The sequence below is a fragment of the Triticum aestivum genome, chromosome 4A, assembly GCF_018294505.1.
Source record: "Triticum aestivum cultivar Chinese Spring chromosome 4A, IWGSC CS RefSeq v2.1, whole genome shotgun sequence".
Taxonomy (NCBI): domain Eukaryota; kingdom Viridiplantae; phylum Streptophyta; class Magnoliopsida; order Poales; family Poaceae; genus Triticum; species Triticum aestivum.
This window is the reverse complement of record NC_057803.1, coordinates 583576781-583593350: the sequence shown is the minus strand read 5'-3', so window position 1 is coordinate 583593350 and position 16570 is coordinate 583576781. Positions and strand designations below refer to the sequence as shown.

The window sequence follows — 16570 nt, the reverse complement described above, 5'->3', positions numbered from 1 at the left end:
CGTAAGTCATATCGGTATAAAACGCATGAAGAAGCTCCATGTTGATGGATCTTTGGACTCACTCGTTTTTGAAAAGTTTGAGACATGCGAGCCATGTCTATTGGTGTATATGCATAAAGAAACTCCATGCAAATGGACCGTTTGGACTCACTTGATTTTGAATCACTTGAGACATGCAAATCATACCACATGGGCAAGATGCCTGAAAGCCTCGTTTTCAGTAAAATGGAACTAGAAAGCAACTTGTTGGAAGTAATACATTTTGATGTGTGCAGCCCAATGAGTGCTGAGGCGTGTAGTGGATATCGTTATGTTCTTACTTCACAGATGATTTGAGTAGATGTTGAGTATATTTACTTGATGAATCACGAGTCTGAATTATTGAAAGGTTCAAGTAATTTCAGGGTGAAGATTAAAAGATCGTCGTGACAAGAGGATAAAATATCTATGATATGATCATAGAGATGAATATCTGAATTACGAGTTTGGCATAAAATTAAGACATTGTGGAAATTGTTTCACAACTAATACAGCCTCGAACACCATAGTGTGATGGTGTGTCCGAACATCATAACTGCACCCTATTGGATATGATGCATATCATGATGTCTCTTATCGAATTACCACGATAGTTTATGGGTTAGGCATTAGAGACAACCACATTCACTTTAAATAGGGCACCACGTAATTCCGATGAGATGACACCGTATGAACTATGGTTTAGAGAAACCTAAGTTGTCATTTCTTAAAAGTTTGGGGCTGCGACGCTTATGCAAAAAGTTTCAGGCTGATAAGCTTGAACCCGAAGCGGATAAATGCATCTTCATAGGACACCCAAAACAGTTGGGTATACCTCCTGTCTCAGATTCGAAAGCAATAAGGGATTGTTTCTAGAATCGGGTCCTTTCTCGAGGAAAAGTTTCTCTCGAAAGAATTGAGTGGGAGGATGGTGGAGACTTGATGAGGTTATTGAACCGTCTCTTCAACTAGTGTGTGGCAGGGCACAGGAGTTGTTCCTGTGGCACCTACACCAATTGAAGTGGAAGCTTATGATAGTGATCATGAAACTTCAGATCAAGTCACTACCAAACCTCGTGGGATGACAAGGATGCGTACTACTTAAGAGTGGTACGTAATCCTGTCTTGGAAGTCATGTTGCTAGACAACAATGAACCTATGAGCTATGGAGAAGCGATGGTGGGCCTGGATTCCAAAATGGCTCGAGGCCATATAATCCGAGAGAGGATCCATATATGAAAACAAAGTGTAGACTTTTGGAGAACTACTTGATGGTCGTAAGGCTATTAGGTACATATGGATTTTAAAAGGAAGACGGACAATGATGGTAAGTATCACCATTAAGAAAGCTCGACTTGTCGTTAAGATATTTTCCGACAAGTTCAAGGAGTTGACTACGATGAGACTTTCTCACTCGTAGCGATGCTAAGAGTCTGTTGGAATTATATTAGCGATTACTGCATTATTTATGAAATCTTGCAGATAGGATGTCAAAACATTGTTTCCTCGACGATTTTCTTGAGGAAAGGTTGTATGTGATACAACCGGAAGGTTTTGTCAATCCTAAAAGATGCTAATAAGTATGCAAAGCTCCAGCAATCCTTCTAAGGACTGGAGTAAGCATCTCGGAGTTGGAATGTATGCTTTGATAAGATGATCAAAGATTTTGGGTGTATACAAAGTTTATGAGAAACTTGTATTTCCAAAGAAGTGAGTGGGAGCACTATAGAATTTCTGATGAGAATATGTTGTTGACATATTATGGATCAGAAATGATGTAGAATTTCTGGAAAGCATATAGGGTTATTTGGAAAGTGTTTTTCAATGGAAAGCCTGGATTAAGCTACTTGAACATTGAACATCAAGATCTATAAGGATAGATCAAAACGCTTAATGGTACTTTCAAATGAGCACATACCTTGACATGATCTTGAAGGTGTTCAAGATGGATCAGTCAAAGAAGGAGTTCTTGCCTGAGTTGTAAGGTATGAAGTTAAGACTTAAAGCTCGACCACGGCAGAAGAAAGAGGAAGGACGAAGGTCGTCCCCTATGCTTTAGACGTAGGCTCTACAGTATGCTATGCTGTGTACCGCACCTGAAGTGTGCCTTACCATGAGTCAGTCAAGGGGTACAAGAGTGATCCAAGAATGGATCACAGGACAGCGGTCAAAGTTATCCTTAGTAACTAGTGGACTAAGGAATTTTCTCGATTATGGAGGTGGTAAAAGAGTTCGTCGTAAAGGGTTACGCCGATGCAAACTTTGACACTAATCTAGATTATTCTGAGTAGTAAACTGGATTCGTATAGTAGAACAGTTATTTGGAATAACTCCAAATGTAGCGTAGTAGCTGCATCTAGGAGATGACATAGAGATTTGCGAAGTACATACGGATCTGAAAGGTTCAGACCCGTTGACTATAACCTCTCTCACAAGCATAACATGATCAAACCCAGAACTCATCGAGTGTTAATCACATGGTAAATGTGAACTAGATTATTGACTCTAGTAAACTCTTTGGGTGTTAGTCACATGGGGATGTGACCTTGAGTGTTAATCACATATCGATGTGAACTAGATTATTGACTCTAGTGCAAGTGGGAGACTGTTGGAAATATGCCCTAGAGGCAATAATAAATTGATTATTATTATATTTCCTTGTTCATGATAATCGTTTATTATCCATACTATAATTGTATTGATAGGAAACTCAGATACATGTGTGGATACATAGACAACACCATGTCCCTAGTAAGCCTCTAGTTGACTGGCTCGTTGATCAATAGATGGTTACGGTTTCCTGACCATGGACATTGGATGTCATTGATAACGGGATCACATCATTAGGAGAATGATGTGATGGACAAGACCCAATCCTAAGCCTAGCACAAAGATCGTATAGTTCGCTCGCTAAAGCTTTTCTAATGTCAAGTATCATTTCCTTAGACCATGAGATTGTGCAACTCCCGGATACCGTAGGAGTGCTTTGGGTGTGCCAAACATCACAATGTAACTGGGTGGCTATAAAGGTACACTACGGGTATCTCTGAAAGTGTCTGTTGGGTTGGCACGAATCGAGACTGGGATTTGTCACTCCATGTGACGGAGAGGTGTCTCTGGGCCCACTCGGTAGGACATCATCATAATGTGCATGATGTGATCAAGGAGTTGATCACGGGATGATGTGTTACGAAACGAGTAAAGAGACTTGCCGGTAACGAGATTGAACAAGGTATCGGGATACCGACGATCGAATCTCGGGCAAGTATCGTACCACTAGACAAAGGGAATTGTATACGGGATTGATTAAGTCCTTGACATCGTGGTTCATCCAAAGTGATCATCGTGGAACATGTGGGAGCCAACATGGGTATCCAGATCCCACTGTTGTTTATTGACCGGAGAGTCATCTCGGTCATGTCTGCATGTCTCCCGAACCCGTAGGGTCTACACACTTAAGGTTCGGTGACGCTAGGGTTATAGAGATATAAGTATGCGGTAACCCGAAAGTTGTTCGGAGTCCCGAATAAGATCCTGGATGTCACGAGGAGTTCCGGAATGGTCCGGAGGTAAAGAATTATATATAGGAAGTGCTATTTCGGCTATCGGGACAAGTTTCGGGGTCACCGGTATTGTACCGGGACCACCGGAAGGGTCCCGGGGGTCCACCGGGTGGGGCCACCTGCCCCGGGGGGCCACATGGGCTGTAGGGGGTGCGCATTGGCCTATATGGGCCAAGGGCACCAGCCCCTAGAGGCCCATGCGCCAAAGGGACAAGAGAAGGGGAGAGTCCTAAAGGGGGAAGGCACCTCCGTGGTGCCTTGGGGAGGATGGACTCCTCCCCCCTTGGCCGCACCCTTCCTTGGAGGAAGGGGCAGCTGCGCCCTCCCCCTCTCCCTTGGCCCTATATATAGTGGGGGGAAGGGAGGGCAACCATACCCAAGCCCTGGCGCCTCCCTCTCCCTCCCATGACACATCTCCCTCCTCCCGCAGCGCTTGGCGAAGCCCTGTTGGAATCCCGCTACTTCCACCACCACGCCGTCGTGCTGCTGGATCTCCATCAACCTCTCCTCCCCCTTGCTGGATCAAGAAGGAGGAGACGTCGCTGCTCCGTACGTGTGTTGAACGCGGAGGTGCCGTCCGTTCGGTGCTAGGATCATCGGTGATTTGGATCACGACGAGTACGACTCCATCAACCCCGTTCTCTTGAATGCTTCCGCGCGCGATCTACAAGGGTATGTAGATCCACTCCTCCCTCGTTGCTAGATGACTCCATAGATAGATTTTGGTGACACGTAGGAAAATTTTGAATTTATGCTACGTTCCCCAACACAAATGCCCTCTCCACATCCTTTCTAGCTGCTTCTTGTCTTTGGGCAAAGTGAACCTTTTTCTGGTTTGAGATGGTGCTCAAATGTAGCCCATGGATATATACCGTCAACCAAATAGTAGCCCATGTTGTACTCATGTTCATTGACAATATAGTGGCAAGGAGGAGCTTTTCCTTCAGTCAGCCTCGCAAATAATGATGATCGTTGTAGCACATTTATGTCATTATGAGACCCGATCGTACCAAAGAAAGCGTGCAAAATTCAAAAATCATGTGATGCAACTGCTTCAAGAATGATGGTGAACTTCTTAACATGACCTTGGTATTGCCCTTGTAAAGCCTTCGGGTAGTTCTTCCATTTCCAATGCATGCAGTCAAGAGATCCAAGCAAACTCGGCCACCCTCTTGCTTCTAAGATTGCCAAGAGTCTCTTGGTGTCTGCCACAACAGTTGGTTCTCTCAGGTACTGAGGTCCGAACACCTCGACCACGATGGTTACAAACCTAACCATGGCATCTTTGCACGTGCTCTTAGTCATCTGTAGGTACTCGTCCCACGAATCAACGGTCGTCCCCTATGCAAGCAGTCGGAATGCAGCCATGCACTTCTGGTAACCAGAGAAGCAAATCGTTCCCACGGCGTCCTTCTTCAGGGTGAAGTAGTCATCGTAGGACTGAACGCCATGGTACAAACGATCGAACACAGCCTTACGCATCCGAAAACGCCGGCGAAAATGGTCAGCGAATAGTGCATCGGGGGCAAAGTAGTCGACGACCAGTGTCAAATGGCCACGCGCCCTGTTGCGATTGAGCACTCGATGACCCTTAATCGAGCCCTTGAAATCGAGAATATACTCTTTTGCACGCTTCACGTCTTCATGGGCCGCTTGCATCATTGTCGTCTCATCGGAGTACTCCTCCTCGCCAGACGAGCCGTCAGACAACTCAACACACTGCTCGTATATGTACTCCAAATCAGAATCCATTGCCAGAAAGAAGAAGGGACAACCGTTTTTAGCTCTGGCGATTCATCGAACAGTTGCCGGACATGATGAGAATGGCAGTAGCGGATGGTACCTGGCGGGGCGGTCGCAGGATAAGGGTCGAACGGAGATGGAGGAGAAGCAGGGCGGATGGTACCTGACCAATTTGCATGCACTGTTCACCACCTCACCACCAGGAACCGTGTAAGGATCATCAACGTGTGCCAAATTATGGGTAATAAGTACTCCTACATCCAAATATCACCATCTTCCCACATACACACTCCGACACCAAAAATGCTAAACATACAAGCAAATACATAAGTTTACAAATTCTTTTCATCTACTAACCAATCACAAACTTATCCCCTTTAATTTTCGGAAAGGATGAGCCGCCTCCCCATATAGTACTCTACCCCTCATGCGCCTCCGCGTGCGGCGCCGCGCTCCGGAGAGGAAAAAAACGTTTTAGAAACCGCCGGGATCTCGTCGAGAAATACTTACCACGCGGTAAATAAAAGTATTACCATATATAAAGTGCACCGTACTAGTATACTCTGACATCGCTGCTGGGTTGGTGGTTGCGGTGGTGGTAAATTATCGGCGAGGGTCGGCCGGCCTATAAATCCCAGCGTAGCGGCCGCAGACTAGGCCAGGCCACTCTACTCCTGCGAACTGCATCAGCAAAGGGACAGCCACCGGTTGTGTTCCTCAAGAACCAGAGAGGGGAGGAGAGGGGAGGGGCGGAGAGGAGAGATGCTGCTGCACGGGCTGGTGGACCGGCTGACCGGGAAGAACAAGCAGGCGTGGAAGGAGGGCAAGATCCGGGGCACGGCCGTGCTGGTCAAGAGCGACGTGCTCAACCTCGGCGACTTCCACGCCTCCCTCCTCGACGGCGTCCACGACATCCTCGGCAAGGACGACGGCGTCATCTTCCACCTCGTCAGCGCCACCGCCCCAGACCCCCGTAAGCTTTACTTTCTTTCACTCGCCTCCTTCCCCTTCCCTCTTCCTCCCGCCCTCGCCCTGCCCTGCATCCGTCGCTCGCTCGCCGCCGCCGCCGCGTAACCGCTGGCTCTCGTACGTTTCAGTTCCCCTCTTGGCGTTTTTGAAACAATCTCTCTTGATTTCAGTCCTTTTTTTTTTGTCCGCGAATCCCGTGTCGATTTACTTCAGAAACAATCTGTATCGATTCCAGCCTCTTTTTTTGTTTGCGAATCATGTAAGTGTCGATCAAGTTCAGAAACAATCTGTGTTGGTTTCAGTTCAAAAAAAGATGGGAAAATGAAAACAAAAGCAGTTTTCAACTTTTGATCATGTTCATCTTGTCGTGGACCCATGGATGGATGCTCCTAGATTGGCGTGGCCGCCAGGGTTTAGCATCAATGCTGTGGCCTCCGGAGGGACCGGGGCCGAGACCGACCGACGACAGCGGCCAGCGGGGAGACTAGTTTATGTCCGCGACCGACTCCAACCACGTGTCCGCCGTCCCCCCTCCCAAAATCCAAGATCGCCACCTCCATCTCTGATGAGAAATGAGACCTCAAAATGATTGATTGATGTTTTTTCTTGATATTCTCCTCTGATTATGCTGATGACGATGATTCCGGCGTGCGGTTGCAGAGAATCCGAGGCGGGGCAAGGTGGGGAAGCCGGCGCACCTGGAGGAGATGGTGGTGACCATGAAGTCCAAGGCGGCCGGGGAGTCGGTGTTCAAGGTCACCTTCGAGTGGGACGACTCGCAGGGGATCCCCGGCGCCGTCGTCGTCCGCAACACCTACCGCTCCGAGTACCTGCTCAAGACGCTCACCCTCCACGGCGTCCCCGGCAAGGGCACCGTCGTCTTCGTCGCCAACTCCTGGATCTACCCCAACGTCGACCGCGTCTTCTTCGCCAACGACGTGAGCTCCTTCTTCCCCTTCCTCTTCCTCCTCTTCCTTCCTTCCTTCCCCTCGCCGCCGCCACCGCCGACGAACGACGGCGCCACAATCAATCAATCAATCAATCAATCAACCCACCAGAGGAAAATTAATAACGCCCGTGTTGCACGCATTTCATTTTCTTTTAAAAATGTTGTGTCTTTTTCTGAGTATGGCCATGGACCTTGGATTGGAATTGGAATTGGATCTTAGCCGATTCTTTTGCATTATTAAGAAAATCTGCTGCATGGATTAGGTGGTGGTATATCATGTTACTTGTTATCACTTGTGCCACCTACTATAGATGCTAATGATAGATAAGCTGTCAAGAACAAAAGCCAAAATTGCTGTCAAAAACAGAACAAAAGAACAGTCAATCAAAAAGAAGAGATGCCAAATGGACTAGTAGATGTTGAGCTGCGGCAGACAAGGAATTTACTACTGCGTGCTGTCATCCGGTGAGATCACCTTATTAGCTGTCGAGTTGCTGTTGCTAGGTCTTGGTCTTGCGGTCAAGTCAACGGCTGCCCTTCGCTGCTGTCAAAATAATGCCTTTGTCTGAATTCCCAACGCCACATGAAAATGTCTTAGCAGTATGAATCCTGGGACTGGTATCCATATCATATCCCACCTAGCTTCACCTGGCATGAAAAATAGTTTGACAGCAAGTTGCACGCCCATGCAGATGCATGCATCCCTACCGACTGAACTCATCTTAAGAGCTTTTTGTACAAAGATAATGGACTGGTCGTACGAGTTATCAGTATAAGAACGATTATGAAACAACAAGTTGCAGGTGTCAGCAGTTTGCTACCTACTCTGTTTTAATAGGCTGTTGTTCTGGACAAGAATCACCCATCCCCGGGCCTATCCGAATCTCTCAGATCCACAACCAATCGTTAGATCGTATATATAGCAAGTTGACGACTTTTCTACTCCTATAATTGTTTATTACCAGGAAGAAAAAAGCTGTTTTTAACTGTTGCCCTGATGATCAGAGGATCAGGAGACAGAAATATGAACTTGTTTTCAGAAATAATAGGAGATCACACAAGTGACAAACTGAATTAGTATCTGTTTCTCACAGGTTAATTGGTACCAGTCCTGTTTTTTGCGGACTGAGTAGTCCTGTTTCTCACAGGTTTCGTTTTGCTTATCTGTCATCTCATTTCCTCGCTGTTTTTCAGACCTATCTGCCCAGCAAAATGCCTGCACTTTTGGTGCAATACAGGCAAGATGAACTCAACAATCTCCGAGGCGACGGCACAACCGGAAAGTACGAGGAGTGGGACCGTGTGTACCGCTATGACTACTACAACGACCTCGGTGAGCCGGACAAGGGCCATCCGCGCCCGGTCCTCGGCGGCACCCAGGAACTCCCCTATCCCCGTCGTTGCAGAACTGGCCGACCCCCAACAAAAACAGGTGAGTCCAGTGCACTGTATATGTTTGTTTGTTTTTTTCACATGTTCACAACCATGTCACCTTGCAATTGGACTCATATGGGTTATTTGATCTTTTCGCCAGACCCTAGATCAGAGAGCAGAATTCCTCAGTACAAGATACAGGAGGCCCTCAACATCTATGTCCCGCGTGATGAGCGCTTTGGGCACCTCAAGTTGTCTGACTTCCTTGGGTACTCTCTCAAGGCCATCACCGAGGCCATTCTTCCGGTGATTAGGACCTATGTTGACACTACACCCAAGGAGTTTGATTCGTTTCAAGACATCTATGATCTCTACGACGGTCTTCTGAAAGTGCCCGATAACCAACACCTAAAGGAGCTCAAGAAGAAAATCCCCCTTCAGTTTATTAAAAGTCTTTTACCAGTTGCTGGCGACGACCTCCTGAACCTGCCCCTTCCACATGTTATCAGATCAAGTAATCAGCTGTGTGCATGGCTTGCTTAATACGGTCGTCCCTTGTTTTACCCTTTTTTATTTTTGTTATATAACTTATTTTCTTAAATGGCAGACGATTATGCTTGGAGGTCAGACGAGGAGTTTGCGCGGGAGATGCTCGCAGGCGTGAACCCGGTTTGCATCAAACGTCTGACGGTTAGCACCTATGCCATTTATATTTATAAAGAAGAAGAAGAAGAAGAAAAGAATAAACCATCTCCTCATAATCGATTGAGAATTAATCATCATTTGTTTTCTATTTGATGACCACAGGAGTTCCCTGTAAAAAGTACCCTGGATCCCAGTGTGTACGGGGACCAATCAAGCACCATCACTGAAGATCAAATTCAGCAGAACCTTGAAGAAGGCCTCACAGTGAAACAGGTGTGTTGAATCATTGAGCTGTTTATTGGTGAAAAAGGAAATTTCACTGAGCTGCACTGATACATGTAACTTCAGTGGTCTATTTATGCTGCAAATTGCTAGTGAACAAGTACTGAATAATGTAATGAGTTTGACACTTTGTCCTAACAACCATGTATTGTGCAGGCAATGGAGAAAAACAGGCTCTTCATTCTAGATCACCACGATAACTTCATGCCATTCCTTGACCGCATCAACAAGCTGGAAGGCAACTACATCTACGCTTCGAGGACCCTGCTGTTCCTGAAGGCCGACGGCACGCTGAAGCCCTTGGCCATCGAGCTGAGCCTGCCACACCCTGACGGAATACAGCACGGCGCGAAGAGCACGGTGTACCTTCCGGCTGATATTGACTCTGGTGTTGATGGCCAGATCTGGCAGCTTGCCAAGGCTTACGCCTCCGTCGACGACTCTGCGTGGCATCAGCTTATCAGCCACTGGTAATTATGCATTGCAACATTAACCCTGCTTTAAGTTCTAGGTCCTTATAGGCTAAAGAAGGAGCCCTTGGTACCAACAAAGCACTGAGCTGAGCTTTTTGATTGTTTTCTTAGGCTGAACACACACGCGGTGATCGAGCCGTTCGTGATTGCGACGAACCGGCAACTCAGTGTGGTGCACCCGGTGCACAAGCTGCTGAGCCCACATTACCGCGACACGTTGAACATCAATGCCCTGGCGCGAACCACTCTCATCAACGCCGGTGGCGTCTTTGAGATGACCGTCTTCCCGGAGAAATATGCGCTTGAGATGTCTTCCATCGTCTACAAGAACTGGAAGCTCACCGAGCAGGGCCTCCCCGACGATCTCGTCAAGAGGTAATAAAAAGAGAAGGTTGATACAAGATCGGAATGTGGAAGAAATGGTTGATTAAAGATGATTTTTGCTTGTTTGTGCACGCAGAGGCATGGCTGTGCCGGATTCATCGAGCCCATACGGTGTCCGGCTGCTGATCAAGGACTACCCGTACGCGGTGGACGGGCTGGTGATCTGGTGGGCGATCGAGCGGTGGGTGAACGAGTACCTGGCCATCTACTACCCCAACGACGGCGTGCTCCGGGCCGACAAGGAGCTGGAGGAGTGGTGGAAGGAGGTGCGCGAGGTCGGGCACGGCGACCTCAAGGACGCCGACTGGTGGCCCAAGATGGTGACCGTGCAGGAGCTGGCCAAGACGTGCACCACCATCATCTGGGTGGCATCGGCGCTACACGCGGCGGTCAACTTCGGGCAGTACCCGTACGCTGGGTACCTCCCGAACCGGCCGACGGTGAGCCGTCGGAAGATGCCGGAGGAGGGCGAAGAGGAGTACAAGCAGCTGCAGAAGGGCGGGAAGGAGGCCGACAAGGTGTTCATCCACACCATCACCAGCCAGTTCCAGACCATCCTCGGCATCACGCTCATCGAGATCCTGTCGAAGCACTCCTCCGACGAGGTGTACCTCGGGCAGCGCGACACGCCGGAGTGGACGTCGGACGCCAAGGCCCTGGAGGCGTTCAAGAGGTTCGGCACCCGGCTGATGGAGATCGAGAAGCGCATCCTGGACATGAACAAGGACCCGGCGCTCAAGAACCGGAACGGGCCGGTGAAGATGCCCTACATGCTGCTGTACCCCAACACGTCGGACGCCGGCGGCGAGAAAGGGCTGGGCCTCACCGCCATGGGCATCCCCAACAGCGTCTCCATCTGAGCTGAGCGAGGTCCTTTAATCTGAACAGCGTCTCGTTCAGTAGATTGGTTGGTTCGTGTCTCGCGTGCAGGGTGTATTGTGTTCCTTTAATCCTTCTCATCATTCGCTTCTGGGTGGTTGCGGTAATTAGTTGCGAGGGATTAGTGGATGATGGCAAATGATGATCGTAGATGATGTTGATAGGGAGAGAACAATGAGGCATGAATAAGCAGTCGTGTGTGCATTCCTCTTATCTCACAGAAATTTCTCTTCTTTCTACTGTCTACATTTTCTTTATCATAAAAATTAGAGTTGGCAGTGATGGTGGTGAGTTAGGACCTGTTCGGAGCCATTCCGCTCCACAACTCCGCTCCGGGAGCGGGCGGAGCAGCGCCGAACGGTACAACTCCGCGGAGTCGAAAGAGCGGAGCGGAGCGGTTCGCAGTTGAATTTCACGGAGTCGCTGAAACCGAGCTCCCCACCACGACTCCCTCACTTTCCCCCTCCCCAACCTACCAGTTCGATCCAATCTGAGCGAATCCCAGGGTCCTCCCCCGACCATGGAACCCTAGCATTGCGCCGCCGCCGCCGCAGTTCCCTGGCCACCACTGCAACCTCGCCATCTCCTCGCCCCCTCGTCATCCCCGGCCAAATTCTCACCCCTGCAACCTCGCCATCTCCTCGCCCCCCTCCTCATCCAAGGCAGCTTTCTGTTCGGCGATAACTTTGGGGGCATACGGGTTGTGTGGACCTCTGGCGGCTGAGATCACCAGGGCCTCGTCCTCGTCCCCGACAGCTCGGATTCGTCGTTTGCAAGGTCGGCACCCACGCCTACGTCACATACAGCAAGGTGAGATCCATATCCCCTCTTCACCCTTGTTCCTCTACTGTTCTTGATTCATATTCCTGAATAGTTCCACGTGTTCTTGATTCCTGGTTCTTGATTCCTGTAAGTAGTAGTACTACATGTCTATAATTCCTGCAAGGATTATCTCAGGAAATTGAGAGGAAGGGGATGAATTAGGGGAGTTGGTAGAGAAAGGGGATGAGCGACAGAGAGCATAGAGACAGATAGAGTTTCCTTTTCTAGATAACAAATACACACTGCATGATTATCATGGATGTTGTAAACATATATGTATTGCCTCTGTTTCTTTTATTTGCCTTGACATGGAGGGCGTGAACTAGCTAGCTTGTTAATTGATATTGCTGATTAGTTCTAGGCGTTCTTGATTCCTGATTCTTGATTCCAGTTAGTATTAGTTCTACATGTCAATAATCCCAGCAAGGATTAGTAGTCAAAGTAGTGTGAGACCCTGATTTGGGTCTCACGGATTAATCATAGAAATAGTAGAGAATGAAGAACGGAGAGAACGAGACAAAAAGTGAGATTCAGACGTTTTTCTGCATATCACAATCGCCTCTTCAGTACATAACACACCCTGTAAATAAAACACACGCACATCACTCCCACACACAGTGTACACCTGGTCGTTGATGCTGTGAAAGTAGATACAGAAAGGACTAGTGGATGCCGTAAAGTAGATACAGAAAGTATATACTAGTGATTTACAAATGTAAGAAAAAGTAATCCAGCAAGGACTAGTGAGATCCACGTGACGTCTTGTTGATTAAATTCCCTTTCAATCCATGGATGTTGTAGGAAAGTAGTGCAGAAATACATCTTGAATTGTCTCCTGGCCGTTGGAATGTAATTAGACCATGACCAAATATTGCCTTTGTTTCTTTTATTTGCCCTGATTGACATGGATGGAGTGAAGTAGCTAGTGAACCCCTTCTCTGCCTATAACCTGTAACTATTATTATTCTTTGGACTGAAATATGTTAGTGAACCCCTTCTCTGCCTATAACCATGGTCTTTGCTGGTATGTAACTAGGAGCATGATTGATGATTGTTCATCTATATGTGTTAGATTGTAATGCTTGCAATTAATGTATAATTTTCTTGAAGAATGTCTGCCGATTGGAGTGACGATAACACTACGATCTTGACCGAGCTCTTTGTCCAACAAGTGCGTGCTGGCAATAGGCCAGACAAGCACTTGACTCAAAATGCTTATGAGGAAGTTGCGAAGGATTTTAAAGTCAGAACAGGCCTGGAGTACACCAGGCTCCAACTAAAGAACAAGTGGGATAAGTTGAAGACTGATTACAGCAATTTCAGAAAACTCAAATTGAAGGAGACTGGTGGTGGGTGGGACTATGAGAGAAACACCATCAAACAAGATGATGAATGGTGGAAGAAAGCAAAGATAGTGAGTCATGACTTTTCCTATTTGTTCTTATCATATAAGCAATTGTTCCGTGAGTAGTGATGCTAATTAAGCTTTGTTTTGTTGTATTTTAGGACATCCCTGGCTGTGGCAAGTTCCGAAAGCGCGGACTTCGAAATGAGAATAACTTATCTATCATGTTTGCTGACATCACAAGTGATGGTACAGATCACTGGAATCCTGCTTCAGGCACCATTCCCCAATCTAGCAGTGCAACTTCAGTTTTCAATGTGGACGACATACAAGATGTTGATCTGGAGGAGACCCAAACAGGTGAGTCACATGCCGATGGAAAAGGGAAGAGACTTGGCAGGTATGTGGATGGCAATAACAAGAAGCCAAAGACATCTCTTGTTATACAAGAACAGATAACCAGGGTTGGAGATATAGCAGAGAGGACCCAATCCAGCTTTGAGTCATACATGAAGAAAGAAGAGAGTTCATCGATTACTTCTGTGATGGATCTGGTTGTTGAGTGTGGTGCAATAGTAGGCAGTGATGAATATTTCATTGCTAGTGAACTATTTGTGAAGCGAGAGCAGAGAGAGATGTTCCTGCATATGACTGAAAGTGCTGCTCGTTTAGATTGGTTGCGTAGGAAATACAACAGCAAGTATGGGCATTAGATGCTACTGCTGTTGTTTTTGCCTATTGGGATGTAATACTAATTTAAAGTTTGAACTTAGTTATGTACTCAGGTTTACTTGTAAGACTATTTGGGTTGTAACATTATTATGTTAGTCCCATTCTTCCCTTTTTCAGTTGTTTGTCTTCATTTACCTTGTTTCAGCCGTGTGTCTTCAATCTTGGTAATATTTCTTGTAATCTTACTTATATTGCTGCTATGACTCATCTTGCTGATGGTTACATGATAAATGTTGTTACATATGACTTGTCTTTAATGTTACATATGATTCTTACTTATCTTTCTGCTATGACTAATCTGGTTGATAATTAAGTACTAATTGTTGTTACTTGTGTATGTGCAGATGTCATCGGATAGTGACAATGATAGTGATAGTTATGAAGAAAGGAAGAAGAGGGTATGCCACCATGTCCAATCAATGTCCAACATCTATGCCGGTGCATCAACACTTGCAGGGAAGTACTGTGACAACTATTTGATCAAGGCAGACCCAAGGAATTCTATTCTCAGTGGGTTCGGATGGCTGCAGGAGACAGTCTCAACACCTGGAGAAACATATACCATGTTGAGGATGAACGCACGCCTCTTCTTTCAATTGCATGACTTGTTGGTCAAAAAGTATGGCTTCAAATCAACCTGTTTCGTAAGCAGTTATGAAGCGCTTGCAATGTTCTTGTGGACATTAGGGGGTTGCGAGTCTAATAGGAGAACACAAAATCGTTTCAAGCACTCAGGAGATACAGTCCACCGGAAGTTTCATGAGGTTTTACTCTGTGTGGTTAAGATGGCAGCAGATTACCTGAAACCTAAGGACCCAAACTTTAGTAGTGTGCACCCAAGGATTCAAAAGGATAGAAGGGCTTATCCACATCTTAAGGACTGCATCGGCGCACTAGATGGTACTCACGTCAGAGCTACCATTCCTGCTGGCGACCAAGTTAGATACATTGGAAGGTCAGGATCAACAACACAGAATGTTCTGGCAATATGTGATTTTGACATGCATTTCATGTACACTTCAGTTGGTCAACCCGGCTCTATGCATGATACCAGTGTCTTGTATCATGCAATTGAAGCTGACAAAGATACCTTCCCTCATCCTCCAAAGGGTTAGTAGTTCCTATAATAATTTCTTTTATTTAAATTCTGTAAACAAATCATAGGCCTTACATGCAATCTGCTTGTTGTTTGTAGGTAAGTACTATCTTGTGGACGCGGGCTATCCTAATAGACCTGGATATCTCGCACCTTACAAGGGAGAAAGGTACCACGTGCCTGATTTTCAACGAGGTGTGGCGCCAAGAACACCTAAGGAGAAATTTAACAAGATACACTCATCCAAGCGTAATGTGATCGAGAGAGCATTTGGTGTGTGGAAAATGAAGTGGCAGATTCTACTAAAGATGCCCAATTATTCAGTTGAAACTCAAAAGATGATAGTGGCTGCCACTATGACCCTTCACAACTACGTTCGATATCATGATAAGGGTGATCTTCACTTTCTTCGAGTCGACAGAGATCCCAACTATGTCCCAACTATCCCTTCAAGGTATCAACGGTATGCCATCCCTCCGAATGCATCAGATGTGTCAACCTCGGAGGCTAGTGATAAAGACATGGACCTGTTCCGTAATAGACTAGCAACTAATATTGCTCTTGGTTGGTGACTTCCACTTCTGCTATAAATGTGAGTATACTAGTTTCTACCACATTCATGTGTTTTTATTTGCTACAGTTATTTAGTTTTTACCTTGCTTGATAAATTCATGCTTTCTCATAGATGACTGGTCGTAAAGTTAAACAAGTGAATGTTGTCTCCAAACATGTCGAAACTGTTCACTGCCTTTGTTAGTAGCTGAAATATTAGTCACAATATTACTTGTCATTTATTTCCTTGTAGCAAGATGCATAAGTCTAGAATCCAGAAGATGTTCTTAGCTAGTTCAATGACAACATGATTTTGCTTCTTTCACAATTGATGTGTATTTGTACGTATTAACAAATTTCGTAATTTTGTAGGTGAAACCATCCGAAGCAGAGTATATATGTTTTTGGTTCTATTCAAGCAATCACCAGCATTGCATAAAGGTTTTCATGTGTTGAATGCAGGACCTCCACTGGACTAGAGTGATGTCTACAAAGTACATGTGTTTATGCTGCCTTTGTTTGTGTTTATCTTAGGAAAAAAATCCTATTTGTTTATGTTGCTAAAATCATGTAATTTCAGCAAACTCATGCTGAAGCGTTCTTGTGCGATAAAGTGAATTTTTGCACAAAGAAATTATGTGTGAAATTTCAGCATTATTTTCAGTAAACTCAGCATATTTGTGCATTTTGTCTGCACTGTGTTTTAACATTGGCACAACAAGTGATCCCCGTATTGACCAGTAT

At 46.2% G+C, this 16570-nt stretch overlaps 2 protein-coding genes across 3 annotated transcripts; both read left to right on the top strand.

Annotated features, from left to right (window-relative positions):
• The first annotated feature begins 5986 nt into the window (after positions 1 to 5986).
• LOC100682480 (probable linoleate 9S-lipoxygenase 4) lies at positions 5987 to 11492 on the top strand. The gene is made up of 9 exons (XM_044509099.1): positions 5987 to 6297; positions 6954 to 7231; positions 8437 to 8674; positions 8777 to 9130; positions 9224 to 9306; positions 9424 to 9534; positions 9700 to 10013; positions 10128 to 10391; positions 10477 to 11492. Exons 1-9 carry the CDS (start codon positions 6087 to 6089, stop codon positions 11258 to 11260), a joined length of 2637 nt encoding a protein of 878 aa, XP_044365034.1. The 5' UTR covers positions 5987 to 6086; the 3' UTR covers positions 11261 to 11492.
• A 99-nt stretch (positions 11493 to 11591) lies between these two features.
• LOC123087174 (L10-interacting MYB domain-containing protein) lies at positions 11592 to 16511 on the top strand. 2 transcript variants are annotated; one of them, XM_044509100.1, is made up of 4 exons: positions 11592 to 12089; positions 14523 to 15288; positions 15374 to 15866; positions 16199 to 16511. In XM_044509100.1, exons 2-3 carry the CDS (start codon positions 14523 to 14525, stop codon positions 15844 to 15846), a joined length of 1239 nt encoding a protein of 412 aa, XP_044365035.1. In that variant the 5' UTR covers positions 11592 to 12089; the 3' UTR covers positions 15847 to 15866; positions 16199 to 16511. The 2 variants fall into 2 exon arrangements, with proteins under 2 accessions (XP_044365035.1, XP_044365036.1); XM_044509101.1 differs by lacking the exons at positions 14523 to 15288; positions 15374 to 15866; positions 16199 to 16511 and adding exons at positions 13212 to 13515; positions 13608 to 14294 and having other exon boundaries at positions 11607 to 12089.
• The last annotated feature ends 59 nt before the right edge of the window (positions 16512 to 16570 follow it).